The following is a 23,292-nucleotide window of genomic DNA, read 5'->3' as shown; positions in this document are numbered from 1 at the left end:
CAGTTTAGATCTGCTGCCGGAGCAGAGGCAGAAGGAGCCTTTGAGGTCTGCAGCAAAGGACTACTGTAATGAAAGCTGTAAGACAGTGCAGTTACTGGAGGGAGAACAGGGCCAGGAGACATCTAGCATTCCTCAAATCACCGAAGTGGAACCAGTGACCTTGCAGTGCTCGGTCCTATTCCTGCTGCAGCTATGATGTCCAATTAACTTGGCCTCAAGGCAGGTCAAGTTGATTCTTCCAGGTCATCATCACTTAGTTCCAAACACCTCCACCATTCCTTAGAAGTACAATGTTCTGCAACCAAATAATTGAGATACTTCCAATTTTTAAAAAAAATATACTCAGTTTGAATCACACTATAAACTATGTCAAGAACTGAAGACAGGAACAGGTGAAAAATAAGATGACCGCATTCTATACACAAATACACCAAAGCACCGAAGACTGATGGAGGGAGAAAATCATTCCTGACACTGAGACACCAGGGCTACATTCGAATCTGTTTTCTGACAGTTATTTCTGACAGTTATTGCAATGGTAGGGTTTTTTTTTTTTTTTTTTTTTTTTTTTTTTTTTGACAGGCAGAGTGGACAGTGAGAGAGAGAGACAGAGAGAAAGGTCTTCCTTTACCGTTGGTTCACCCTCCAATGGCCGCCGCGGCCGGCACACCGCGCTGATACGATGGCAGGAGCTAGGAGCCAGGTGCTTTTCCTGGTCTCCCATGGGGTGCAGGGCCCAAGCACTTGGGCCATCCTCCACTGCACTCCCTGGCCACAGCAGAGGGCTGGCCTGGAAGAGGGGCAACCGGGACAGAATCCGGCGCCGCGACCGGGACTAGAACCCGGTGTGCCGGCGCCGCTAGGCGGAGGATTAGCCTAGTGAGCCGCGGCGCCGGCCTGCAATGGTGTTTTAGGGCAGCATGGCTACAGGTTATCTCAACCTTTCTTGTACAGATGACTAGGGGAGAGCACATCCTCCACCTAGACATTCCAGTCTAAGTCATTCCACCAACTTCTCAGGTATCCCATAATGCAGCGGGGGTGCCAACAGCAACAGGACTATGATGGTGTGGGATCCACACCTCTGAGGTCAAACGAAGTGAGCTGATGATACACATGGCATTAATGCAGGAGTCTAAACAGGCATCTGTGACAGTTTTTAAGTTGTTTATTGGAAATGATATATATATATTTAAAATCCACTAATTATTTTGCCATACAAGAGCAAAATTCAAATAATATAAATATTTAATATTTTGGTACAAAATTAATAATATGGAAAATAGAGGCAAACCAACCAAGAGGTAAAAAGTTTATAACAATAACACTGTGTATAATAACCATCTTCTACTCAAGTGACCATCCAGGCTCATAGTTCATTTTTCCCTTTGTTGACATTTTTTAAAAAGATAGCCCTGCATTGGAGCACCAAAAAGTTTTTTCCTTCCTTTTTAAAAGGTTGGAGACCTTTTATTTACAAATACTCTTCTCAGTACCATTAGTCTGATGAAGGAATCATCTAGCGACTTCCTTCTTAAAAAAAAAGAGGAAGTGCCTTCATATTTCCTTGAATTTAAATCTGTTCCACTGAGTTCTAGCAAAAATAAAAAGATGAACACAGTTTAGGAGATCTCTTTCAGCAAATAAATAACTATTTCACAAAAATATTGTTGTAAACAAGATCATTTCGTTGGCCGGAGACGCTGCTGTTTTCACCCAGTGGCAAGCTTAGATAGTTCTTAGTACAGACAGGTGGGGTATATGTGGCCCAAAGCAAATGGTTATTCAACTAAGAAAAATTCATTATAAAGCTACTTTGTCAAAATGTGCTTTTGTCTCTGCAGTTTTTTTTTAATTGGTCAGAAAACTATAATGATCTATAACCCTGAATCTACTCTGAAAGCTAAATACAACCTAGAATGTCTGATGCGAGAGTTTTGGCATTGGTTAAAAATACTAAGTTACCTAAGCAATGTAAACAAGCCTCAAACTTCAAAATAGAAAAAAAATGAACAAAACATATCTGTAAACATTAAGTAGCTACCTGCTAAGAATGACCAACATCATCCAGTTGTATGCACTGAGAAACCCTTTGTGGCTCTGTTTTGCATGGTTTTTACATAATCTTAGGAAATAAGACCTTGTTAGTTTTCCCTAACCAGTGCTGTGCAGTCAAAGGTTTTACAATCACTTCAAGCCCTTTTGCTGACGCCATGATCTTGGCCTTCATAGAATGTCCCTAGCAATCAACATCACCTGATTCTTTCTGTGGTGAGCAAAGGTTGTGTGCATCGCGGCCACGTTTTTATCCCGCTTCGTAAAATAAGCGTAAATGACTCTTAGATCTCAGCTACATCTCTGATGACAAGAAACAGGCACTTTACACATGCTTTAACTCTCATCCTGACAACTTTTCTATCACTTTTATTTTTATCTTATTCCGCTTTTAAGTTTGAAACATTTAAAAGTTAAAGAGCATCCTGATAGTTATTTGAGAATGGCTGTTTTAGGTACTACAGCTTTGATCAGGCATTTAATGCTGTCAATTTAAAATGATGAACTTGGAACAAAGTTCTGTGGTTCATGACACTCTGTTACGGAAGGACAGGCTACATCAGTGCAATGATTTAGACAGTAAGGTTTCATTCTATCAGTTATGAAGCAAACTTTTATATTCTATCGCTCCTTTTGAGATCTCCTCCATCTAGGCAAATTACACTCAAATAACTACCTTATAAATATGGACCAATATTGAGTATTTTAAAAAGTTGAAAAATTCATTAAGTTAAAATCATCTTATTCGAATTAACAACGATTTCTGTCTAGAGAAAGGCCCTCTGGGCAATAAACTGACTACGTTTCATGTCATTTTCCAATATTTGAAACAGCAACAAAAAACTAGTTAGGGCTGAGCTAATGCCTTTTCTAAAATTTCACATCAAACTTTGAAAAGGGGATATAAATGTATTTTAAATGACTCCCAACACTCTGTAGGTAAAACAGCTACATGGACGAGACACTGAGTTGGCTGTTTATAATCAAAGCATGTACATTTTTTTTTCTACACCTTTTAAGAACAAGAGACTTTTTTAAAAGCAGATTCATGTACATCTTCCTATGCCAATCTTTCTCTGCCACCACCACCTCTGCCCAGTGCTCTTTAACAGAAATAAACTTGTCTACCTGGTCAAACAAGACATTCATTTCTTTGAAGTGCTGTGCTACACATTCACTTGGTATTTTCCAAAAAGAGTTATTCTAACACCAAGGCTTCTTCAGAACTTCTCTACTCCCCAGGTCTATATGGCATGACTTGAGTTTCCCTTTAGTTCTGTTTCCATTAGTATAAACCTTTTCTGCGTATGAATCCCTTGAAATGAATTTAGGTGATGAAGTAGGTAAGTTATACCAAATAGTTCTAGAATCAAAGAAATATTCTGATAGACCAGGCTATCAAAATATTTCTTTCATCTTCTTTTGTATAGACAACATTGAAAGGTTTCCATCCAGGTTTGGCTCAGTGACAGTGAAGACATACAACATTCAAGTACATTAGACAAATGCAGCCCTGCAAGGATAGGTGTCCATATAGGTCAATCTGCAAAGGAGAACTATTTTAATTAACCTGCAGTATAACTGACCGAAAAACCCCTTTGAGATGTTTTTTACTTTAGGATCTGTGGCATCCTTCCAGAGGTCCTGCAGATCTTGAACATGTCCATGAGATGTCATCATTTTGTCATAGATGCAGGGATGATAGGGAGCTTTGCCTTCCCCAGAGAAAAACACATGGTACTGTGGTGCTATCCCCATTTTATTGGCACAGAGGCCCATGAACACGTCGTCTATGTAAAGACTGGAATTGAGTGTCTGGGATGCCTCATAGACTTTGGCGGCCACATCTCCAGAGATTATGTAGGCAGCCCCAGCAGTATAGTCAGGGTAAGCTGGCCACTGGTACATTTCGTAGGAGACATAGTACTTGCTGCTCTTGTCTCTGACGGGAGGGGCTCCCCGGTGAACACGGCCGACCCAAAAGTCTTGTACACCCATTTGTTCTAAACTCTGAAGGTATTCAATAAGATTTGGCATGTGAATAAATATGTCATCGTCAGCAGTCATAAGGAATTTGGCATGGGGACAAAAAGTATTTGCCCAGCTGAACTGCAGGAGTAATTTAAGAGTAAGATTGTAGAAAGAATCAATAAAGTCTTGCTGAATTATATCACTGTACATCTGATCTTCCCAAATCAGTTTTCTCTGCAGCTCTTCTCCCTTCAGGGGATTAGGAGTTCCTAAGGCAAACAGAGTTTTGATGTTGGCATGAAGTTGAGACTGAACATATTTCTCGTTGCCCCATGTTCTTCTAATTGCAGACCGTCGCTCATAGTTCTCAGGAGCAGTCTTTACAAACAGGAGGAGGAGGACGTCTTGTGCTTGGCACTTCTCTTTGTGGTTAATCAAGTATGGGTAACGGACCCCATCTGAGCTGCGCTTGAGAGATAGGGTATCATTCACAAAGTCGTAGCTGTTGATGAGGTATCTATAAGAGTAGGACTTCATGTGGCTCACAATGTGGTTATCGAACGGTTCCCAAAAAAACATGAGGCTTAGTATAAAACAAGTGGCGAATAACTGAACAAACTGCCATTTTTTGACTCTTCTGCCACTAACAAACATTCTCATGTCCACCCAGGTCTGTTGTTAGTTAGGACCAGTTTTAAACAGGCACCTGCTTCTTTGAGACCAAAGAACTTGGTATTTGACAGAACAGATGTCCATCTTAATATATGTTGGTCATTAAAAACAGACAGGGGACTTCTTGTTCACAAACTAATTTCTGTTAACACCATTTCCTCTGAGATGGCCAAAGAATGGACACGCTTTGGAACGAGGACACTGGCACATCAGCATTTGTCCACACTGGCATTCTGACTGAGTCTGGAGAGTGGCCTCCGGCAGCTCCTCCACGCCCGTCTCCTTGTGGACATTAAATGTGACCTATTGGAGTCAAGAAGAGAAAAGAATTAAGAGGGGGAAAGGTTATTGAGTTATCAAAAAGAAACTAACCCTAATTCCTTAAAACCTACTCCAAACTGACTGGTCTGAAAGAAGGGTGATGAGGGAGCTGGTATTTGGCAGGGTCCTATAGATGTATGGTCTTTTAGTACAGGAAAGTGGGAAAACTATACTGTCTTCCCATTCTGGATACTGAGACCCTATTCCCCTCTTGCTCTTAAAAACAAACAAAACCTCCAAAATGGCTATCATCTTATAAACTTGAAGTTTGAATTTCACAAAAGCACATATCCGTGATAGACTGAAAATGAAAGAAACTATAGGAATCAAGGCAAAATACTAAATGCAAATAAAGTTTATAGCAGTAAATATCTAAAGCTTGTTCCAGATAAGGCAGAACTAAGTTAAAAAAAAAAAATCAAGAGTCACAATCAAGGAGTCAAGATTGGCTTCTCAGAAGCATAGTCTAAACTTCGTCGAACTCAAATTCGTCTGCTCCAGATCTATACAGTTGTCTTCTTCCTGTAGTTTTTGCATTTGAAAACTCAACAGGTATCTCAAGTTTTACCTGTTCTAAGCTAGGAAGCACCAGGATGCAGCCACCAAGCTCTGTTTTTGTGATCAGGCAATGTGAGCTGGCTCAGCAGCTTACTATTGCTTGTACTGCATCCTGCATCTAGCCCAGAGATCTGAATAATGGAGATAATGCCCAATGCAAGTTAAATGGAAATATACAGATATATGGAAGGGAAGTAGATAATTACCTAGCACATAGGGATCCTCAAATGTCATTTTTAAAAAATATTTATTTTATTTTTTGAAAGAGTTACAGAGAGAGGTAGAGACAGAGAGAAAGGTCTTCCATCCACTGCTTCACTCCCCAGATGGCCGCTATGGCTGGAGCTACACCAATCCGAAGCCAGGAGCCAGGAGCTTCTTCCGGGTCTCCCATGCAGTTGCAGGGGCCCAAGGACTTGGGCCATCCTCCACTGCTATCCCAGACCACAGCAGAGAGCCGGATTGGAAGTGGAGCCGGAACTAGAACTGGTACCCATATGGGTTGCCAGTGCTTCAGGCCAGGGCGTTAACCCACTGCGCCACAGCACTGGCCCCTCTCAAATACCATTTTTTAAAAAGTGTTTATTTTGAAAGTCAGCTAGGGAGATGGAGGGAGAAACAGAGAGATCTTCTATCTGCTTGTTCACTCCCCAGATGGCCACAATGGCCAGTGCTAGGCCATGCTGAAGCCAGGAGCCCACAGTTCATCTGGGTCTCCCACGTAGGTGTAGGGGCCTAAACATGGACTATCATCCGCTGCTTTTCCCAGGCCATTAGCAGGGAGCTGGGTCAGAAGTGAAGCAGCTGGTACACAATTCAGTGCCAATACGTGATGCCAATATCACAGGTGGAAGTTTGACCTGCAATGCCATAACGCAGACCCTCAAATGTCATTTTTTTAAAAAGATTTCTTTCTTTGTTTCTTTGAAAGGCAGAGTGACCGAGACAGAAAACAGAAATCTTCAATCCAATTAGTCACTCCCCAAATGTCCATGACAGATGCGGCTGGCCAGGCTGAAGCTAGGAGCCTGAATCCCATCCTGCTCTCCCATGTGGGTGGCAGGGGCCCAAGCACTTCAGCCATCATCAGCTGCTTTCCCAGGTGCATAATTGGGGGGTGGAACAGCCAGGACTCCCAGTTCTCCTATATGGGAGATGGTGACACAAGTGGTTTAATCTGCTGTGCCACAACACCGGCCCCTCAAATGCTGTTTCTAACCCATTCTACCCTCTTCCCACAAAACCTGTTCTCGCTGTTTTCCCACTGTGCTGACTGCACTTCATTCACCTATGCCAGAGCTCTGAAAGCCCTCCTCCACACTCAGATCCAATTCTTTAATCCTGTGAGTCACTCCTTTAAATCTCTCTTCACCTCTTCGCATCATCATCCTTTTTCTCCCAGACTGAACAATCCCCTAGCCTGTCCATCTTCCACTCTATCATCAGAGTACCCTTTGTAAAACTCAGATTTAATCTGAGCTCTTAACCCCTTCAGAGCCTCACCAATTGCTAATGACAGGATGCAGTCTAGTCATGATTTGGCATGGCACCCAGGACCCTGTTTTATTTTTAATTATTTTTAAGATTTATTTATTTGAAAGGCAGCGTGACAGGGGTAGGGGAAGATCAGTCTTCCATCTGCTGGTTCATTCCCCAAATGTCTGCAATAGCCAGGGCTAAGCCAGGCTGAAGCTAGAAGCCTAGAACTCCATCCTGGTCTCCTATGTGGGTGGCAGGGGCCCAAGCACTTGGGCCATCTTTTGCTGCTTTCCCAGGTACATTTGCAAGGAGCTGGATTGCAAAAGGAATAGCCAGGACTTGAACTGATGCTCATATGGGATCCTGGCATCACAGGCAGCAGCTTAACTCACTGCACCACAATGCCCACCCAGCCTGCCAGTCCTTCATCCATCCATCCATCCATCCATTTATTTTACCATATCATTTTGGAAAGATTTATTTATTTGAAAGAGAGAGAGGGACAGACAGAAAGATAGAGATCTTTCATCTACTGGCTCACTCCCCAAATGCCCCCAACAACCACAGCTAGGCCAGGCGGAAGCCAGGAGCCAGACACTTTATCCCATGTGGGTGGCAGGAACCCAAGTACCTAGGCCATCATCTGCTGCCTCCCAGTACATTAGCAGGAAGCTGGATCAGCAGTGGAGTGAGGACTCAATCCAGGCACTCTGATATGGGCTGCGGGCATCCCAGGAGGCAGCTTAACCCACTGCGCTACATCACCTTCCCAGTACCACATCATTTGACAAGATCAAATCATTGGCTCAGAGCACAGCCACACCTGCCATTTCATATGCTGTGTCCTCTGCACCAGTCCCGCAACCTGGCATGCTCTATCTTCTTCACCGATAAGTCGTGCACTCATCCTCAAGTCTACAGGCACCTTTCTCTGGGAAGCCTGAACTAGGGACAGTCCACTCACCCATCCGTGTCACCACAGCACCTTCTTATAACCTGCACAGAGACTTTCTAGGCACGCTGGTTTAGACACTAACCTCAGCAGCTAGGTCAGGATCTGACACTTCGTATGAATTCACCAAATGCTGATGCAAAGAAACATGCTGGAGGGTGCGGGTGGGGCACCTTCCACTGGATACTGATTACTCAGGAGGGTCAGGACGAGCCTGCTGAGGTCCATGCCACAGGTGCCTCCCCCACATCTTCCCGTCTCTTCCACCAGTAGGAGATAGAACCCTCTTGCAAGATTCTGTCCCCAGTGCTTACCACAGGTAGAACACTTCCCTGCTTGGAAGAACAGGCCCTCTGCCTCAGGGGTGCCACATCCATCTCCTGGGCTTTGGAAAGCACTGGCAGGGAGAGGGCAATGCAGGCTGCAGCCAATACAGACTGAGTTCTGGCCAAATCCACATCACAAGCCTCAGGGTAGAGGCCCTGCTTCGTGCCCAGAGACCTGTCTCAAGTCCCTCCACCCGTGGCCCCTGGCATAAGACCAACTTTGCAGACTGTGTGCCTGCAGAACGGGCCTAGCTCAGCCAAGATGCCTTTCCTGACTTCCGGGCCTTCTCGTCCAGTTATATTTCCCGTCTCCCGTGTTTGCTTCCTATCAGGGTGAGCCCCGCAAAGGCCAGGCATGCAGGTGTCCAAGAAGCACAGATTAGAGCCAAGCTCCAGTGAGACTTTGTCCAGAGATAATCAGCACAGGTAACACTTTATCCACTAGGGCACAGATCTTTAAAGTGTAAGCTCCACTTAGGAAGGCACAAACAGTATTGCAATAAAAAGAGCAAGTAGATGAAAGCAGTAAGTGCAGGTATCATTTTGTGTAACACTGAGTTCTGTGTGCGCATTTGGGGTCACCGTGTACAATGCATGATGGTGCTTCACTCTCACGAAGGCAGCAGAACCGCCTAGGCCCCTTGATCTAAGGGACAGTCAGATCACTGAGACGGGCAGGGCGTTTGTAAGCTGGATGCTCTACAGGAGGCTGGGCAAGGCGGCAGGAAGCTTCAGTTCCTGATGGTGGTGGCATCTGCCCAGACTTCTCCGTCACTTCCATTCCAGGGGTCATGTCCTCCCAGTCTTTCCACAGCGCTCCCCCAAAGCACCAGCCACTGAAGACCGAAGCAAGGGCCCCTCCATCCCTCCACCACACATCTTGAGGAACCTGGAGGCTTAACACAAGGGAGCAGACACAGCAAGCATTTAAGAACTGCAGGGAGATGGCTTCTCAGTGGAAACCAACGTGCAGTTTCTTCTCTAGTAGACTCTGGGAAGGGGGCAAAGTAGAAAATAACCTTTGGAATCTAAGAGACCACAAGCAAAACCAGCTTCCTATTTCTGTACAGCTGTGCTCAGCAAGTTCCCACGCCAGCTCGCTCTGCACCTACTTGCTTGTTGACAAGTCTGAGCTGCTTGCTAGACCGTGGGCCCCCAAGCCCAACCCCCCAGAACCCAAGTGTGCACCTGACTCACCAGCGGCAGGTACTAAAATCTCTCAGATGAATCAGGGTCTGCTACGCCTCCGGCTGCTTCGAATATTGCTACTGCAAGCGAGCAGCAGCCCATAACATTCGTTTTACCCACCACAATTTATTTTCCTGTATTTTCATAACTGTTCCAAGTTGACTTCCCCAAATCAACATGTTTTCTGAAAAATGAAAAAGAACCTGCCCAAGAGCCAACAACCCACATGAGTTATTTTGTTCAGCGCGGCCTGTGAGGTTCTAAAATGAGATTCTCCTTCTCCCATCCATAGCACTGGGGAAGAGTTAGGAAAGGTAACCTTCGCATCTATCACTCACAGCTGTACTTCTGCAACACGCGATCACCTGGATTCCTCCAGACCAACAGTCACTGCTAGGACCTTCCCAGCCGAAAACAAAAGCATCCCCCTTCCCCACAACTGCATTCACCAACTGTGGGTTAACAGTGCTGCCCCCACCCCAGCTTTGCTGATGGAGACCACGCACACGTAACTGACGCTCACTCTTCTGGTTTCTTCGTTAAGGCATGTCTGCAGGCTTCTACATTCAGAGTGCAGGGGAAGGCGCTGGGGAGAGACCCACCCCCGGCCGGCCGATCTGGCCAGAGAACAGGCCAGGCCTTACAGGAAACACAGCAATCCCAATAATGAATGCAGAGCTCAGCAACCGTGCCCAGCAGTGCTGTGGGTGCAGCTCGCTTTGTGCGCCTGCTGCACTGGGCAGTGGCCAATCAACAGGCTGCAAACGCCAGGGCTGCCCCTATTTGGGGCCAGTTTATTGTGCAACCTCGGGCAACCCTTACCCTACTCTGATTTGGTGATTTAATCTACGAATGAGGGACAAATACCAGTGTAATGTAACCAAAGGGAAATAAAAATTATAGATGACATAGAGTCTGCTGAAAAGATAAAACAGAATCACAGGTGAGAACAGGGTAAAGACTTGCTCGGAGGGAAATATGCAAATATTGGGAATGGAAGCAAGGAACAGCTGTCCTTCATATTCTTTTGCTAACAGGAGTAGTTAGAGGGGACAGCAGAAGGGAAGGTGCTGGACACCCACCCATACTGAACACCTGTCAGCCTGGAGCTGTGCCCGTTATTCAAAAGAAGCTTTCTTCCTAAAAGCTTTGCTGAGAAAACTAGAGTTGGTGTACCCAGAGGCAACCGGATTCCCTATGATAACCCCTGATTTTTCCGCCCTCCTTTACCCTTGTTCATTTGTCTAAGTCTACTTTTGGGATCCTGAAATGTTGGACAAAACCTGCCATCAATGGTAAAGGTTTTCATCGAGATACTAAGTTATACCACCTCACTCTCCCATGTCTCAGTTAATCCTACAAGTACCCGAGTATTGACTGTGTACATTTGTTATGTCAGGTACGGTAGGAGATCATAAAGTACTATTTTATAGTCTCCATTCTCTATTCTCCGTTTACTATCTTTTTGAGATAAGAGTATGGTTCCCACACAAAAAGAGTTCCCAGCGACAGCAGTGGGCCCATCACGGTCAGGTCCGTGTATTGCTAGTATGAATCTGAGTGATGCCTCCTCCAGGTACCATGAGAGGTCAGCAAGGCTCGGACTGGTCAGAGGGTTCCAGGAGGACCCGAGGATGACCAGACCGTAGCGGGCTTGGGAGGAGGAGCAGTCATTGTTTCAGGAGGAAAATGTTAAGAAGTGAATATATTTAGAAGCAGAGAAGTTGGGGCTGGCTTAAATCAGGCAGAGAAAGATGTGCTTAGTGGATACAGAGGTTTCTGTTTTTGCTTGTAATGGTGGCTGTCTTGTTCAGTGTTAAGTTTGAGTAAAGGGATGCAAGTGGCAATGTGGTACCGGGAATGCAGAAGACCTAGAGATCAGTGCCCTGCGGTGTAGCAGAGCTTCCTCTGGATGCAGGTGAGGTGGGGGAGGCCTAGGCTTGGGTGGGACAAGTGGGAAGGGAAGAAGGATAAAGACCCTTTCAAGAAAAGCAAAATCCCAGCGGTTCCTGGTGAATGACCTGAGTTGGGGAGTGAGCAGGATGAGGAGAGCAATCCAACTGCTGGCATTGTTGACAAAGGAGGGGAACTGCCTGTCTAAGCTAGGACTGAGGAGAGATCACCTTGGTTTTTGGTGTGTGTTGAATCTGAGGTGTTAGAGGGACAAGATACAGTTGTCCGAGAGGAAATCTAAGACTGGAGTCAGGACTTGAGATCTGGTGGGCCCTCTGGGCATGCAGACAGTAGATCCCAGGGATAGGGGCAGGAGAAGAACATGGAGAGATAGAAAGGCCTGAAGGGAAAAATGGGAGGTGATGGAGAAGAGGAGTCATTTTGAGGAGCCTGTTAGTTCATCAGGAACTTAAGATGGGTAGAGTGTGAGCAGCGCAAACGAGACCTTCATCACAGGGCTCTAAGTGTGGAAGGCAGACACTGACAGAGAAGTCGGACTGGTGCTGGGAGCTACAGGTGGGCCCAGCGATGGACCCAGCCCCATCTAGGGAATGAACTTTCCAGAAGAGAAGCAACACTGAATCTGAGATTTGAAGGCTGATGTGATGTACACCAGGGAAAGCTAGTGGATTTTAATTTTAAAAGGCATACACTCTTGTTTCTGTCTATATATTTCTTGACCACTATTTCTGAAAACTGTAATATACTCAGGAACTTCAAAATGCCTGTGGGCAATGGAATGAAAGACGAGTTCATTTTAGTCAAAAATATTTTAAATCCATGCATAGTTTTTTTCATAGTACATATTTTCCATGAACTCTTTGAAAATTCCTATATCCATGGATTTCAAATTTTGTACGCCAATATACACTTAAAAACATTTTAAAATGGGGGGTGGGTCCCATCTGCAGGTTCACTACCCAAATGCCCACAATGGCTGGGGCCAGGGCCGTAGCCAGGAGCCAGGAACTCAATCCAAGTCTGGGTGGCAGTACTTGAGCTATCAACATTGCCTCCCAGGATCTGCATTACCATAAAACTAGAGCAAAGAACCAAACCCAAGCACTTGCTAAACACCCACTCCCCACACTTATTTTTTAATTCCATTTGACTTTTGGAAGTACTCTCATGATGAGACTACTCTGTCTGTCACACACACACACACACACACACACACACACATATCTGAAATTAAGTTCATTAGCTGAGTTTAATCTTTATTATATGCAATGTATACTTCTATTCCTTTTTTTATTTTTTAATACTGGACACTTGAACCTCCTAGGGTGTTGCACGAACCATTAATGGAATGTGTCCTGCAAATCTGAGAGACAACCTAAATGGGGTCAGAACTCTGCTATAAAATGATCCTATTTCAGTGGTTGCCAAAACAAAACCAATTGTGAGAGTCTATGTAAATAAAAACCAGTTGGTCAGAAAGCTGATCAATTAGAAGAAAACTACTTTAACCATCCATCCTAGCCCTGGTTTTTTCTTGAAATAAAATACTATATAGTGAAACCTACAGTTTTCTACAGAACCATGAAAGGTTTCAGAAAACATGACTGAATTGGTGACTGCATTCATTTCAATGTTCAGACTAGCCCCAGGAGTCATAAAAACGTGAATAATCCATTTCGAAGTGACATGCTTATGAAGTATGACTAATAAAGCTCTTCCATTAAGTCACAGATTTTTTAAAAAGCCTCAGTACTTTATACATTTACATTGAAACACTTATTACTTAATGTCCCATGTGAGAGGCAATTTTTGGTTCTTATCCAGGTATAACTCAAAGGAGGAAAGGTGAAATTTTCTGCATGAGGCTGACCTTGTGGCCTAGTGGGTAAAGCCACCACCTGCGACACTGGAACCCCTTATGGGTGCAGGTTTGTGATCAGGCTGCTCCACTTCTGATCCAACTCCCTGCTAATGGCCTGGGAAAAGCAGCAGAGGACAGCCCAATTGTTTGGGCCCCTGCCACCAATGTGGACGACCCAGATGGAGCTCTAGGCTCCTAGCTTTGGCCTGGCCCAGTCCTGGCTGTTGCAGCCATGTGGGGAGTGAACCAGCAGATAGAAGCTCTCTCTCCATCTCACCCTTTCTCTCTCAACTCTTCCAAATAAATGAATGAATCTTTAAAAAAAAATTTTTTTCTGCACTACCTTTATTTTGTATTTCATTTGTTCTACATTCCTGGCTTCTTCTTTTTAAAAAAGATTTATTTGAAAGGTAGAATGAAAAGAGAGACATGGGGCAGGGGGATATTGGCCATCTGCTGTTGATTCATATCCCAGATGGCTGCAATCATGGGGGCTAGGCCAGGCTAAAGCCAGGATCCAGGAACTTCATCCTGGTCTTCCACATGGGTGGAGGGGCCCAAGTGCTGGGACCATCTTCTAGTGCTTTCCCTGGCAAATCAGCAGGGAGCTGGATCAGAAGTATAGCAGCCTGGACTGGAACTGGTGCTCTTATGTGAGGTGCTGCCATTTCTAGTGGTGGCCCCTCCCGTCTTCTTGGGATCACTTCTTCCCTGTCAAACATAGCAAGGGCCAATTCTCAGTAGCCACACTGCTTGTTGAAACAAGTCAGGACTAAAATGCCCCAAATTTACTGGAAAGGCTATTAATTTGATTCTTGTGGATTTTTCTTTATAAATTAGTTAGGGTAATTGGTGCTCAGAAACACAGCTGGCTCTTTTTCTGTTGCTCAAGGAGGGATGAGGCAACCTGAAATTTGAATTTACAGCTCACATTTTAGATGTGAAAAATTAGACATTCTTCAATTGTTTTATTTCTCTTTAATTCAAATTTGAGTGTTTCCAATGTAAAGCTTATATAAAAAGGCAAAATTCTACCCAACAGCTGCTGTCAGGTGTTTTTGTAATTGTGTTCAGCTATGAAACTTTAGTTCAAGCCATGGGAAAAAAATAAGAAGCCATTCGGAGTTACTATCCTTCCATGAAGAATACATTTACAGAGTGAGTTCTTGATTCAATGTTAGCCGAAAGTTAAATTCAATGCTAGTTGCAAGTTAAATTATAATGTAGCAAGCTCAGATATGGGGGAGGGAGGGAAAAGCTGGGTTACAAAGCCTACAGTGTGGATTCAGGTCCAAGATCCACCTACCTCCACTCTGCTGTGTGTTTCCTTCTAAGTTAAACATGGGTATATATTTCTGTTTGCTAGTTACGAGGAAAATAAAGACAGGGAAATGCCCCCCCCCCCCAAAAATAGGTTGAGGCAGGCCCTAAGCCTTTACTAAGGAAACTAGTGGCATGAGATTATGCAGTGTTATTCTATTTTACAGGCGTTACTTTAAGTCACTAAGATTTCCTAGTAACCAGTTTGATTATGTAAAATTTGAAACACAGGTGAAACACAAAGGTCAAACATTTGCTTTTCTAAGCTTGCCTTCTATAGGTCTTTTTGTGACATAGTTGTTTGGGTTGACAGGGCTGCTGGCTCTTTTAAGCACCTCCCTAGTTAAGAAACAAACTTCTCACCCACTTCACTCACTCAGTTACCAAAGCGTCCCGTGTACTGCACATCAGGGCCTGGCCTGAGTGCTTCACACACACAGTAGCTCCCTAAGCCTCACCACAGCCTATCAGGGAGAAGTGATCTCCCTACTGTGCATAAGAAACTGAAGCACTGAGATAACAGGGTTCACCATGAAACAGCCATCAATTCCGGACCTCATGGCAGCTCACCAAGCTGCTTATCCCCGAGTTACTCTGGTGCCCTTCCCCCCGGCACAGCTCTTCCTGGAAGGGCAGGGCAGCGGGTGGGGCAGGACTAAAAGCAGCAATTCACACAGGCAAAGTATGTGCCTTCCCTGTTGGAGGTGGAGGGTCATTTCTGCTTTACTTCCACCTATATGTTGTTAGCTCTTGCTCCCATTTTCCTTGGACCATGGCCTTTTGCTAAGCCTTGAGCCCAGTCTTCCCTCCTACTTTTGCTTGGTCCCAACAGCACTAGACAATAGGCAAAAGTGACCAGTCTGTGTCCTTGGGTAGACATAGTCTTTTCCCCACAAAGACAGGGGTGGTCTAAGGATAGGAATCTCAAGTGGCAGAAGGTAGAGGAGGGGAGAGAAGAAAATAAACATGAGACCACTCAGAAAGGATGTTTTAATCAAACATTAGATGAGCAGGCACTAGATAAAATGAAAGCTGAGGGGTTGTACACACACACCCCAGCCCTGGAAGAGCTGCTATTCTTCAATTAAAATGCTGTATCAAAACTCTTTTCATGTGTAAAAGCAGGAAAAATGTGAAGAGAGATTCAAAGTTGGCTCATGAAGTGACAAGAAATGAACATGATCAATAGATGTAAAGCAGGTATCCATGGTAAGGTTTACAGCCAGTGGATGAATGGGAAATTCAAGTTCAGAGGCGGGTGGCCTCCAGTTGAGATACCAGTTGGGACACCTCTGTCCCATAGTGTGTATGTGCTTGACTCCCAGCGTCCTGTTTATGCAGATCCTGGGAGGCAGCAGGTGATGACTCAAGGAGTTGAGTTCCTGCCACCCATGTGGGAGACTTGGATTCAGTTCCTGGCTCTTGGGTTGGGCCCCCTAAGCAGTTCAAAGTTATTTGGGAAGTGAATGAGCAGATGGGTTCTCTCTTGTTCTCCCCTTTCCTCACTCAAATATATAAAAAAATTTTTTTAGAAAACTTCCATGTTCTCTGGTCAATAAGTTTATTGTCAAGAATACATACGTACCCCTCTACTGTGATCTAAAAAGGCTGGGCCGGCGCTGCGGCTTAACAGGCTAATCCTCAGCCTAGCGGCGCCGGCACACCGGGTTCTAGTCCCGGTCGGGGCGCCGGATTCTGTCCTGGTTGCCCCTCTTCCAGGCCAGCTCTCTGCTGTGGCCAGGGAGTGCAGTGGAGGATGGCCCAAGTGCTTGGGCCCTGCACCCCATGGGAGACCAGGAGAAGCACCTGGCTCCTGCCTTCAGATCAGCGTGGTGCGCAGGCTGCAGCGTGCCAGCCGTGGCGGCCATTGGAGGGTGAACTAACGGCAAAGGAAGACCTTTCTCTCTGTCTCTCTCTCACTGTCCACTCTGCCTGTCAAAAAAAAAAAAAAAAAAAAAAAAGGCTGAAAATCCCCACCACTCCCAACCCCACCCTGCTGCCCATCTATGACAGTGACTGGTCTATCTGGAGCCATGAGGTGACCAATGTTCACTCAAGCTGGGAGCTCCAAACATTCTTGAGAATCCTTAGGATGACTCTGCCCCTGGAAAACTGGCCAAAGTACCTGGATTCAGTCAGGGGAGCGGAAGTCTGTGTAAACGGTCACCTCTATCTCTGATGCTAGAAACTCGTGTACAAACCAGGTGCTGTGCGAGGGAAGAGCTCTTCCCTGAGATGAGGGAAGGGGGGAGAGGATGGGAATTGAGGGACGGGTGGCAGACGAGCTCGGCCTAGAATAATGAATAAAATTCAAACACGGTGTGGGGAGGAAGGGAGAAGATAGCTCTGGAAGGGGGGGGGGGGCAACAGCAAGAGCATTTAAGGTGGCTGAAAAGCACGGGATGAAGAGAGCAGGAAGAAGGCCATTCCAAGAGAGACTACTGCAGGAATTTTTGAAAGCACACAAGAGAAAAGTTGTGGCTTGGAATGTGAAATCAATTAGTTTTGTGAGACTGGAGAAGATGAGAAAAAAGGAGATTAGATAGGTGAGCCAAGTCCAATCATGATTCAGAAACTGGATGACAGTACAACCAGTTTATGTCTGTTGTCTGGTGGTTCATATGTTCCAGATGGCACATTATGTTTAGAAACAACATTTGATTGAGGCTTTATAAGACACAGTACAAAAAGGAAAAGACGGTGTGAAGTGTAAGAGGTACAAAGAACGTGTTTCTCTCTTGAATGATAAACATTTATTGCACGAAGTTAAATGCCATTTACTAAGCACTGTCTGTTCTCAGCATTTTGCTGGACAGCCTGGAGAGAAGGGGATGTCTACATTTGATTCATTCAGTAACATTAACTCATCACATACCACGTGGTAGCCAAGAGCAGGATGTGGGAAGACTTCAGAGACGTTGCCGGTGTAGCTCGCCTATCACCAAGTCGGTAAATGCTCCATCTGGACCTGATGGAGGCGGGAGAGAACAGAAAGACAAATAGTTAGAAACTTGAACAAAAGTAGATTTAAATTCTGCCTCTCCCATTTACTGGGTATACGAACTGGACTGGTCTCTGAACTATGTGCCAGTGTTTCCCGAGGATCACCTGATGTAACTTATTGACAAGGTGCGGTTCAGATTGGATCTCTAGAAATTAGAAACTGTTCGTGTATAATTACCAGCACGGGTCAGTTGGTAAACAATTACTATTTTTAGGGCTTATTTCCTTTTTAAAATACTATGCTAGGAGTGGGCATTTGCTTAACAGTGAAGACAAGGGTTGGGACACCTGCATCCCATGTTGGATGCCTGGGTTTGATTCTTCTGACTCTAGCTTCCTGCCAGTGAAGCCCCTGGGAAGCAGCAGTACTGGCTAAAGTAATTGGGCTCCTGCCAACTATGTGGGAGACCTGGACTGAGTTCCCTGCTCAGCTTCGGCCCTGCCCCGGTGGAATGAACCAGAAGATGAAAGCTAGCTCTTTTTATCTGTCACTATCTCCTCTGCCTCTTTTTTTTTTTTTTTAAGATTGATTTATTTATTTGATAGGCAGAGATACAGAGAGAGGAGGAGAGAAAAGAGGAGTGAGAGAGAGGTCTTCCACCTGCTGGTTCACTCCTCAAATGGCCACCATGGTCCGGGTTGGGCCAGGGCAAAGCCAAGAGCCAGGAGCTTCATCCAGGTCTTCTGCGTGAGTGCAGCATTCTGCTGCTGCCTTCCCAGTCGCAGTAGCAGGGAGTTGGATTGGAAGTGAAGCAGCTGGGATTCAAACCAGAACCCATACAGGATTACTGGCCCTGCGGGGGGAGGCCTAGCTATCTATGCCACAGTGCTGGCCCCCTCTGCCTCTTGTTAAAAAACAAATGAGGGGAGTGCATTGGTGCCAGCAGCAAGATGCCATTTGGTTTAACTGCATCCCAGATGGGGGTGCCTAGGTTGGAGTCCCAGCTCCATTTCGGATTCCAGCTTCCTGCTAATTCTCACCCTGGAAGTCAGCAGGTGATGGGCTCAAGTACTTGGGCCCCTACCACCCAAAAGAGACCTTGATTGAGTTCTGGGTTCCTAATGTCAAGCAGTCCCATTCCTGGCTGTTATAAGCGTTTGGGGGAGTGATTCAGCAGCTAGGAGATCCCTCTCTCTACCTTTCAAATGAATAAAAATAAAAATTCATTTAAAAAAAGTATTTAAAAGAGAGTTATGATAGAGGAGAAAAAGAAATAAAGTATAAAATCTTAGGTGGATCAGAGTGGACAGTGAGAGAGAGAGAGAGATAGAGAGAAAGGTCTTCCTTTGCCGTTGGTTCACCCTCCAATGGCTGCCAAGGCCGGCGCACCGCGCTGATCCGATGGCAGGAGCCAGGTACTTATCCTGGTCTCCCATGGGGTGCAGGGCCCAAGGACTTGGGCCATCCTCCACTGCACTCCCTGGCCACAGCAGAGAGCTGGCCTGGAAGAGGGGCAACCGGGACAGAATCCGGCGCCCCAACCGGGACTAGAACCCGGTGTGCCAGCACCGCAAGGCGGAGGATTAGCCTAGTGAGCCGCAGCGCCGGCGGCTAATAGTAATTTTGAGACTTTGGGGTTTTGTTGCCTGCAGACTTGGTAGAACATTCTCTTCTGCTTAGAAAACTGGCTTCGGAGGTTACAAACTTTACCATGGAAGATAAATCTTAGTTATAGGTCAAAGTTGGCTTCTGACTTTGTAGCATTAAAATGTAAAGTAGTCACTTTTGTTTATTTCTCATTCACATCTCACTTTGATCACATTTCTTTAAATGTGAAGAATTCTTATACCTCATGTATTTACCAGGGCACCTCAATAAGTTCATGGAAAAAATAAACTTGTCTTTCAATTCCACTTTCCCAGGAGTTTTTTGAAACACCCTCACTTCAAAATAACAGATAATGACTACTATAAGGAAAACATTTAATTCTAGATTTACACTGTTCTTGCTACTTCATTGCTGAAAGAGATTTGATGTCAAGTGGCCAAGCTCTTTTAATAATTTGTTGTTCCTCAATTTCCGGAACACAGATATAATGAATTCCTTTTTCAAGATCATTCTCACACTGGCATAAAATCATAGCTATGGAAGTACTGTCCCCCCAGAAAAAGACAGAACACATCTTAAAATACAAAGCCTAGTTGAGCATACGCAAAACTCCCCCAAAACAGGGTTCATTTTGTTGTTTTGAGAAGAGACCATCTCATTCCCAATTTTCTGTTCCTTTCTATCATATATTGTGTTCTGAAATGTACACCTGGGCCTCACAAAGAACTTGACCTTCTATAATTTCAAAGTCACCAAGTGCAATCATTCTAGCCAAAGTGACCCATTTAAAAAGATGACCCATTTAAAAACCCATGAGTTATCACTCAAGCTGTTCTACATTTGAAAATTAGAGAGCTGTCTCCTTTCCCTACAACCTCACTATTTAAATATCTTCTATGAACCAGGAAATGTGATCTCCACGTAAATGACATTACCTGACAGGGCCTGCCTTTTTCTTTTGCAAATTCGTTGCCACCTACTGAACATTCTTTGTCAGCAAAGCCATTCTACACATCAATAGGCACAACTGAAACCCAGCTCGCGCCCTCTCGGTCCTAACACGGGCCCATCCTAAGGGATCAATTAGGGCCCCTGAGACCGAGATGACCAAGCTGAATCAAGCCACCCTCAGCTCCATAAATACTCCTGGGAAGGAGAGGCAGGGGCAGGAGACAGGTTTAAGTATATAATGGAAACATTTCAGGTGTTGGCTTTATCTTGCTTTAAAAGCAAGAGTTGGAAAAAAAAAATTCCCTTTCCCCCTAGCGACAAGGCATCAAATCTACCACCCGTTTCCTGTGAGGAAGTTAAAATGTTCGTTTCTCATCACTCATCACGCTTTCAGAAAGTTCAGCGCCACTACTAACTTCAACTACCTTCCAGCATCCTTTTCTGGGTCAGTGTCAGCTTCTCCCATTCCACTCTCCCTTCCCCCATAGGGACCGGGCAAGGTTTCCCAAAATAAAGGCGCGCAGGAACAAATCCAGTCCTAATGGCTGTGCTTTCATTAGAGAATTAGCCTAAATACAAGCCACCGGCCACCGCTGCGGTTGCAACTTCGGTGCCCTTTAAAACGACCCGTGCCCATCGAAAACCAACACTGGAAAAGAAAAAAGATAGTGTGGCCAGAGACAAATGCAACTTGTATGGCCCCCGAGCAAGCAAGCGACCGCGCCTTAAGATGCGAAGTTAGATTCCGCAGAGCGAAGCCAAGAGCAGCCGCTGCTCGCTTGCCCCCTCCAGTCCACTTCCCCGTTTGCATTTCCCCAGCAGGAACTCGCCGCGAGCTTCCCCGTCAGCCAGTTTCCTCCTTTCGGCTCGGAGTCCGCTCCGCAGCCGGGCGGGGGCGGCGAGTCTGGAATCCCCGGCCGGACACCGAGGCCGCGGAGCCGCGTTCGCCTCGCCGCTCCCGCGTTCGGGAGGGTCCCGGCATCGCGGACTCCCCGGGACGGGGGAAGCTGTCCCCTCAGCCCCACCTGATGCACCTGGGGAGTGGCTCGGCGCCGGGACCAGGACGCCCGGTGCCCGCGCTGGCTGGCCGCAGCGAACAAAGGCGCCCCGGGAAGCTATCGCGGCTCCCTCCTCGGACGGCGGGCAGCCTTGCCCGGCGGCGAGAAGGGCCTGCCCCGCTTCCACACGCCGGGCCGCCCCGGGGCCGAGAGTCCACCCCCGCCGCGCGTCCCCGGTCCAGCGCACATTCCAACCTGACGTCCAGGAGCCAGCCACGTGAACAAGTGCGCCTTCGCCTCCCGGCATCCGCGCCGAGACCCTGGCCCGGCCCGAGCACAAGGGACTGAGTGGCGAGAGCGGTCCGGGCGAGGAGGCGCGGCGGGCGGCCCGGCAGGCAGGCAGGGGCGGGGCGCAGGCCGGGCGGCCGCGGCCCGCAACCTCGCGGAGCACCGAGAGGCGGCCCGCTCGGGTCGGCGGCACAAAGAACCCACCGCGCTGGGGCTCGACGCTGCTCCCGCCAAGCGTGCTAGCACTTCCCCATTCCTCGTTCCGGAAGGGAAGGGAGGCCGCGTGGCCACCCTCACCGGGGCCCCGCCGGTCACGATGCGTGCGGCTGCACAAGGGCTTGCGGCCGTGCGCTCGGTCGCGGCTCAGTCCCACGAGAGGAGGCGGCCCAGGGCCCCTGGTCCAGAGGCGGCGCCCAGGGGACTGCGGGTGCGTGCGTCCCGCGCCAGCAGCGGCGACTCAGCGCCGGGACCACTCTCCGCTGAGTAACTGGCGCGTTCGCCTATCATCTTATTTTGCTTTTCTCGAGCAAGAGTTCTCTGGGCAGGCGAGTCCTGCTGCAGGGGTCCTTGTCACTCGCCAGAAGCCTCCCGCTTCCGGTAAGTAACAAAGGAAGGACACTAACTCAAGGCAAACCAGGGCTGCACGGCCGCGGCCCCTTTTTTAAAATCGGCCCCTCCCCCGCGGGCCGGCTCTCCCGGTGGCTTTTCGTCCCCCTCGGTGACCGGCGTCCTTCCAGGGGAGCGGCCGGCAGAACTCACCGCGTCCGAGTCCCCGCCGCCGAGCGAGAGTCACACTGGGTTCCAAGAACAAAACTTGGCGGGCTTTAAACCTGGGGCGGGGGCCGGGCCGCCGGCGCTGGTTCGGCGCGTGTCCCCGGCGGGGAGCGGGCAGGAGCCGGCCGGATGGGGGCGGGCCCAGTCGGGGGCTCCGGGCGAGGGCGCGGGCGCGGCGGCTGCGAGCTTCCCCGCAGCGCGCTCGCTCCGCGCAGCCCTGAGCGTCACGGCCCGGCTCCCGCGGCACCGTCCGGCCGTGGTTGTGAAGGTGCCCGCCCCGCCCCGGTTTGTTCTCGCCTGTGGGTGTGGGCTCCGGGAAGTGCTCGCCCGCGCCTCTTCAGGTAACTGAGTTCATTTACTCGGATGACCCGCCGTGAGCCGCCAGCCACACGCTTGTCCTCGGCGAGCTGCGCGGGACCAGGCGATGGCCAAGGAGAGGAGAGAATATAAGCAACACCCTTGACCTATCTGGTTTCTGTGTCCCCAAATACTATTCAACGTCCCCCCTCACCCCCATAGACCAAAACGCCCGCGGTCCACGAGGGTCCTCTTTTGAGCGGTTTTGTAACTTCGTGTTCGTGCTTTAGAACACATTTGAGAAACAAAAGAGCCAAACCCAGGACTTCAGCAAGAAAAACGCTTCGGGTTTGTTACTGTGTGAAAGGAGTGAGGCCAGGAGTGAGTTAGCCCGAGTTTAAAGCTGCATTGTGGGTTGGTGTCTCCGGCTCGACTTTAAGGACGCCTAGAATTGGCCTTCAGCCTCTTTGTCAGTGGGGCAGATCTTTTCGCGGATTCCCTGTAGAGGGCAGGATTGCCGCCCTCTACTTGGTGCTGTGGACCACACTCAGGTATTTACCTACCGTGAGTCACAGGGAGGCCCTGACAACCACCCATCAATAGGCTGATTCATTGTCACCACACTGCTAATCACACCCCTTCTCTAATAAAATCTCTTTTTAAAAAGGTTGACTTATTTATTTGAAAGACAGAGTGACTAAGAGAAAGAGATCTTGGAATCTGCAATTCACTCCCCGGATGGCTGCACTGCCAGGAGCAGAGAACTTTCTCCAGGTCTCTCACACGGGTGGCAGGGACCCAAGCACGTGGGCCAT

General features: G+C 47.3%; 2 protein-coding genes across 4 annotated transcripts in view; one reads left to right on the top strand and one right to left on the bottom strand.

Annotated features, from left to right (window-relative positions):
* Nucleotides 1-23,292, top strand: part of MCF2L2 (MCF.2 cell line derived transforming sequence-like 2) — a 258,331-nt gene that overhangs the window by 174,646 nt on the left and 60,393 nt on the right. The gene's annotated exons all lie outside the window — the stretch shown is intronic.
* On the bottom strand, nt 1,151-22,317 carry B3GNT5 (UDP-GlcNAc:betaGal beta-1,3-N-acetylglucosaminyltransferase 5). 2 transcript variants are annotated; one of them, XM_008266633.4, is made up of 3 exons: nt 22,166-22,317; nt 17,493-17,585; nt 1,151-5,001 (listed from the first exon to the last, which is right to left on the bottom strand). In XM_008266633.4, exon 3 carries the CDS (start codon nt 4,684-4,686, stop codon nt 3,553-3,555), a length of 1,134 nt encoding a protein of 377 aa, XP_008264855.1. In that variant the 5' UTR covers nt 4,687-5,001; nt 17,493-17,585; nt 22,166-22,317; the 3' UTR covers nt 1,151-3,552. The 2 variants fall into 2 exon arrangements, with proteins under 2 accessions (XP_008264855.1, XP_008264856.1); XM_008266634.5 differs by lacking the exon at nt 22,166-22,317 and adding an exon at nt 21,374-21,777.

Source organism: Oryctolagus cuniculus, chromosome 4 (genome assembly GCF_051225735.1).
Source record: "Oryctolagus cuniculus isolate XC-2025 breed Fujian yellow rabbit chromosome 4, ASM5122573v1, whole genome shotgun sequence".
Lineage (NCBI taxonomy): Eukaryota > Metazoa > Chordata > Mammalia > Lagomorpha > Leporidae > Oryctolagus > Oryctolagus cuniculus.
The sequence above is the reverse complement of the archived record's forward strand: the minus strand, read 5'-3'. Positions and strand labels throughout refer to the sequence as shown.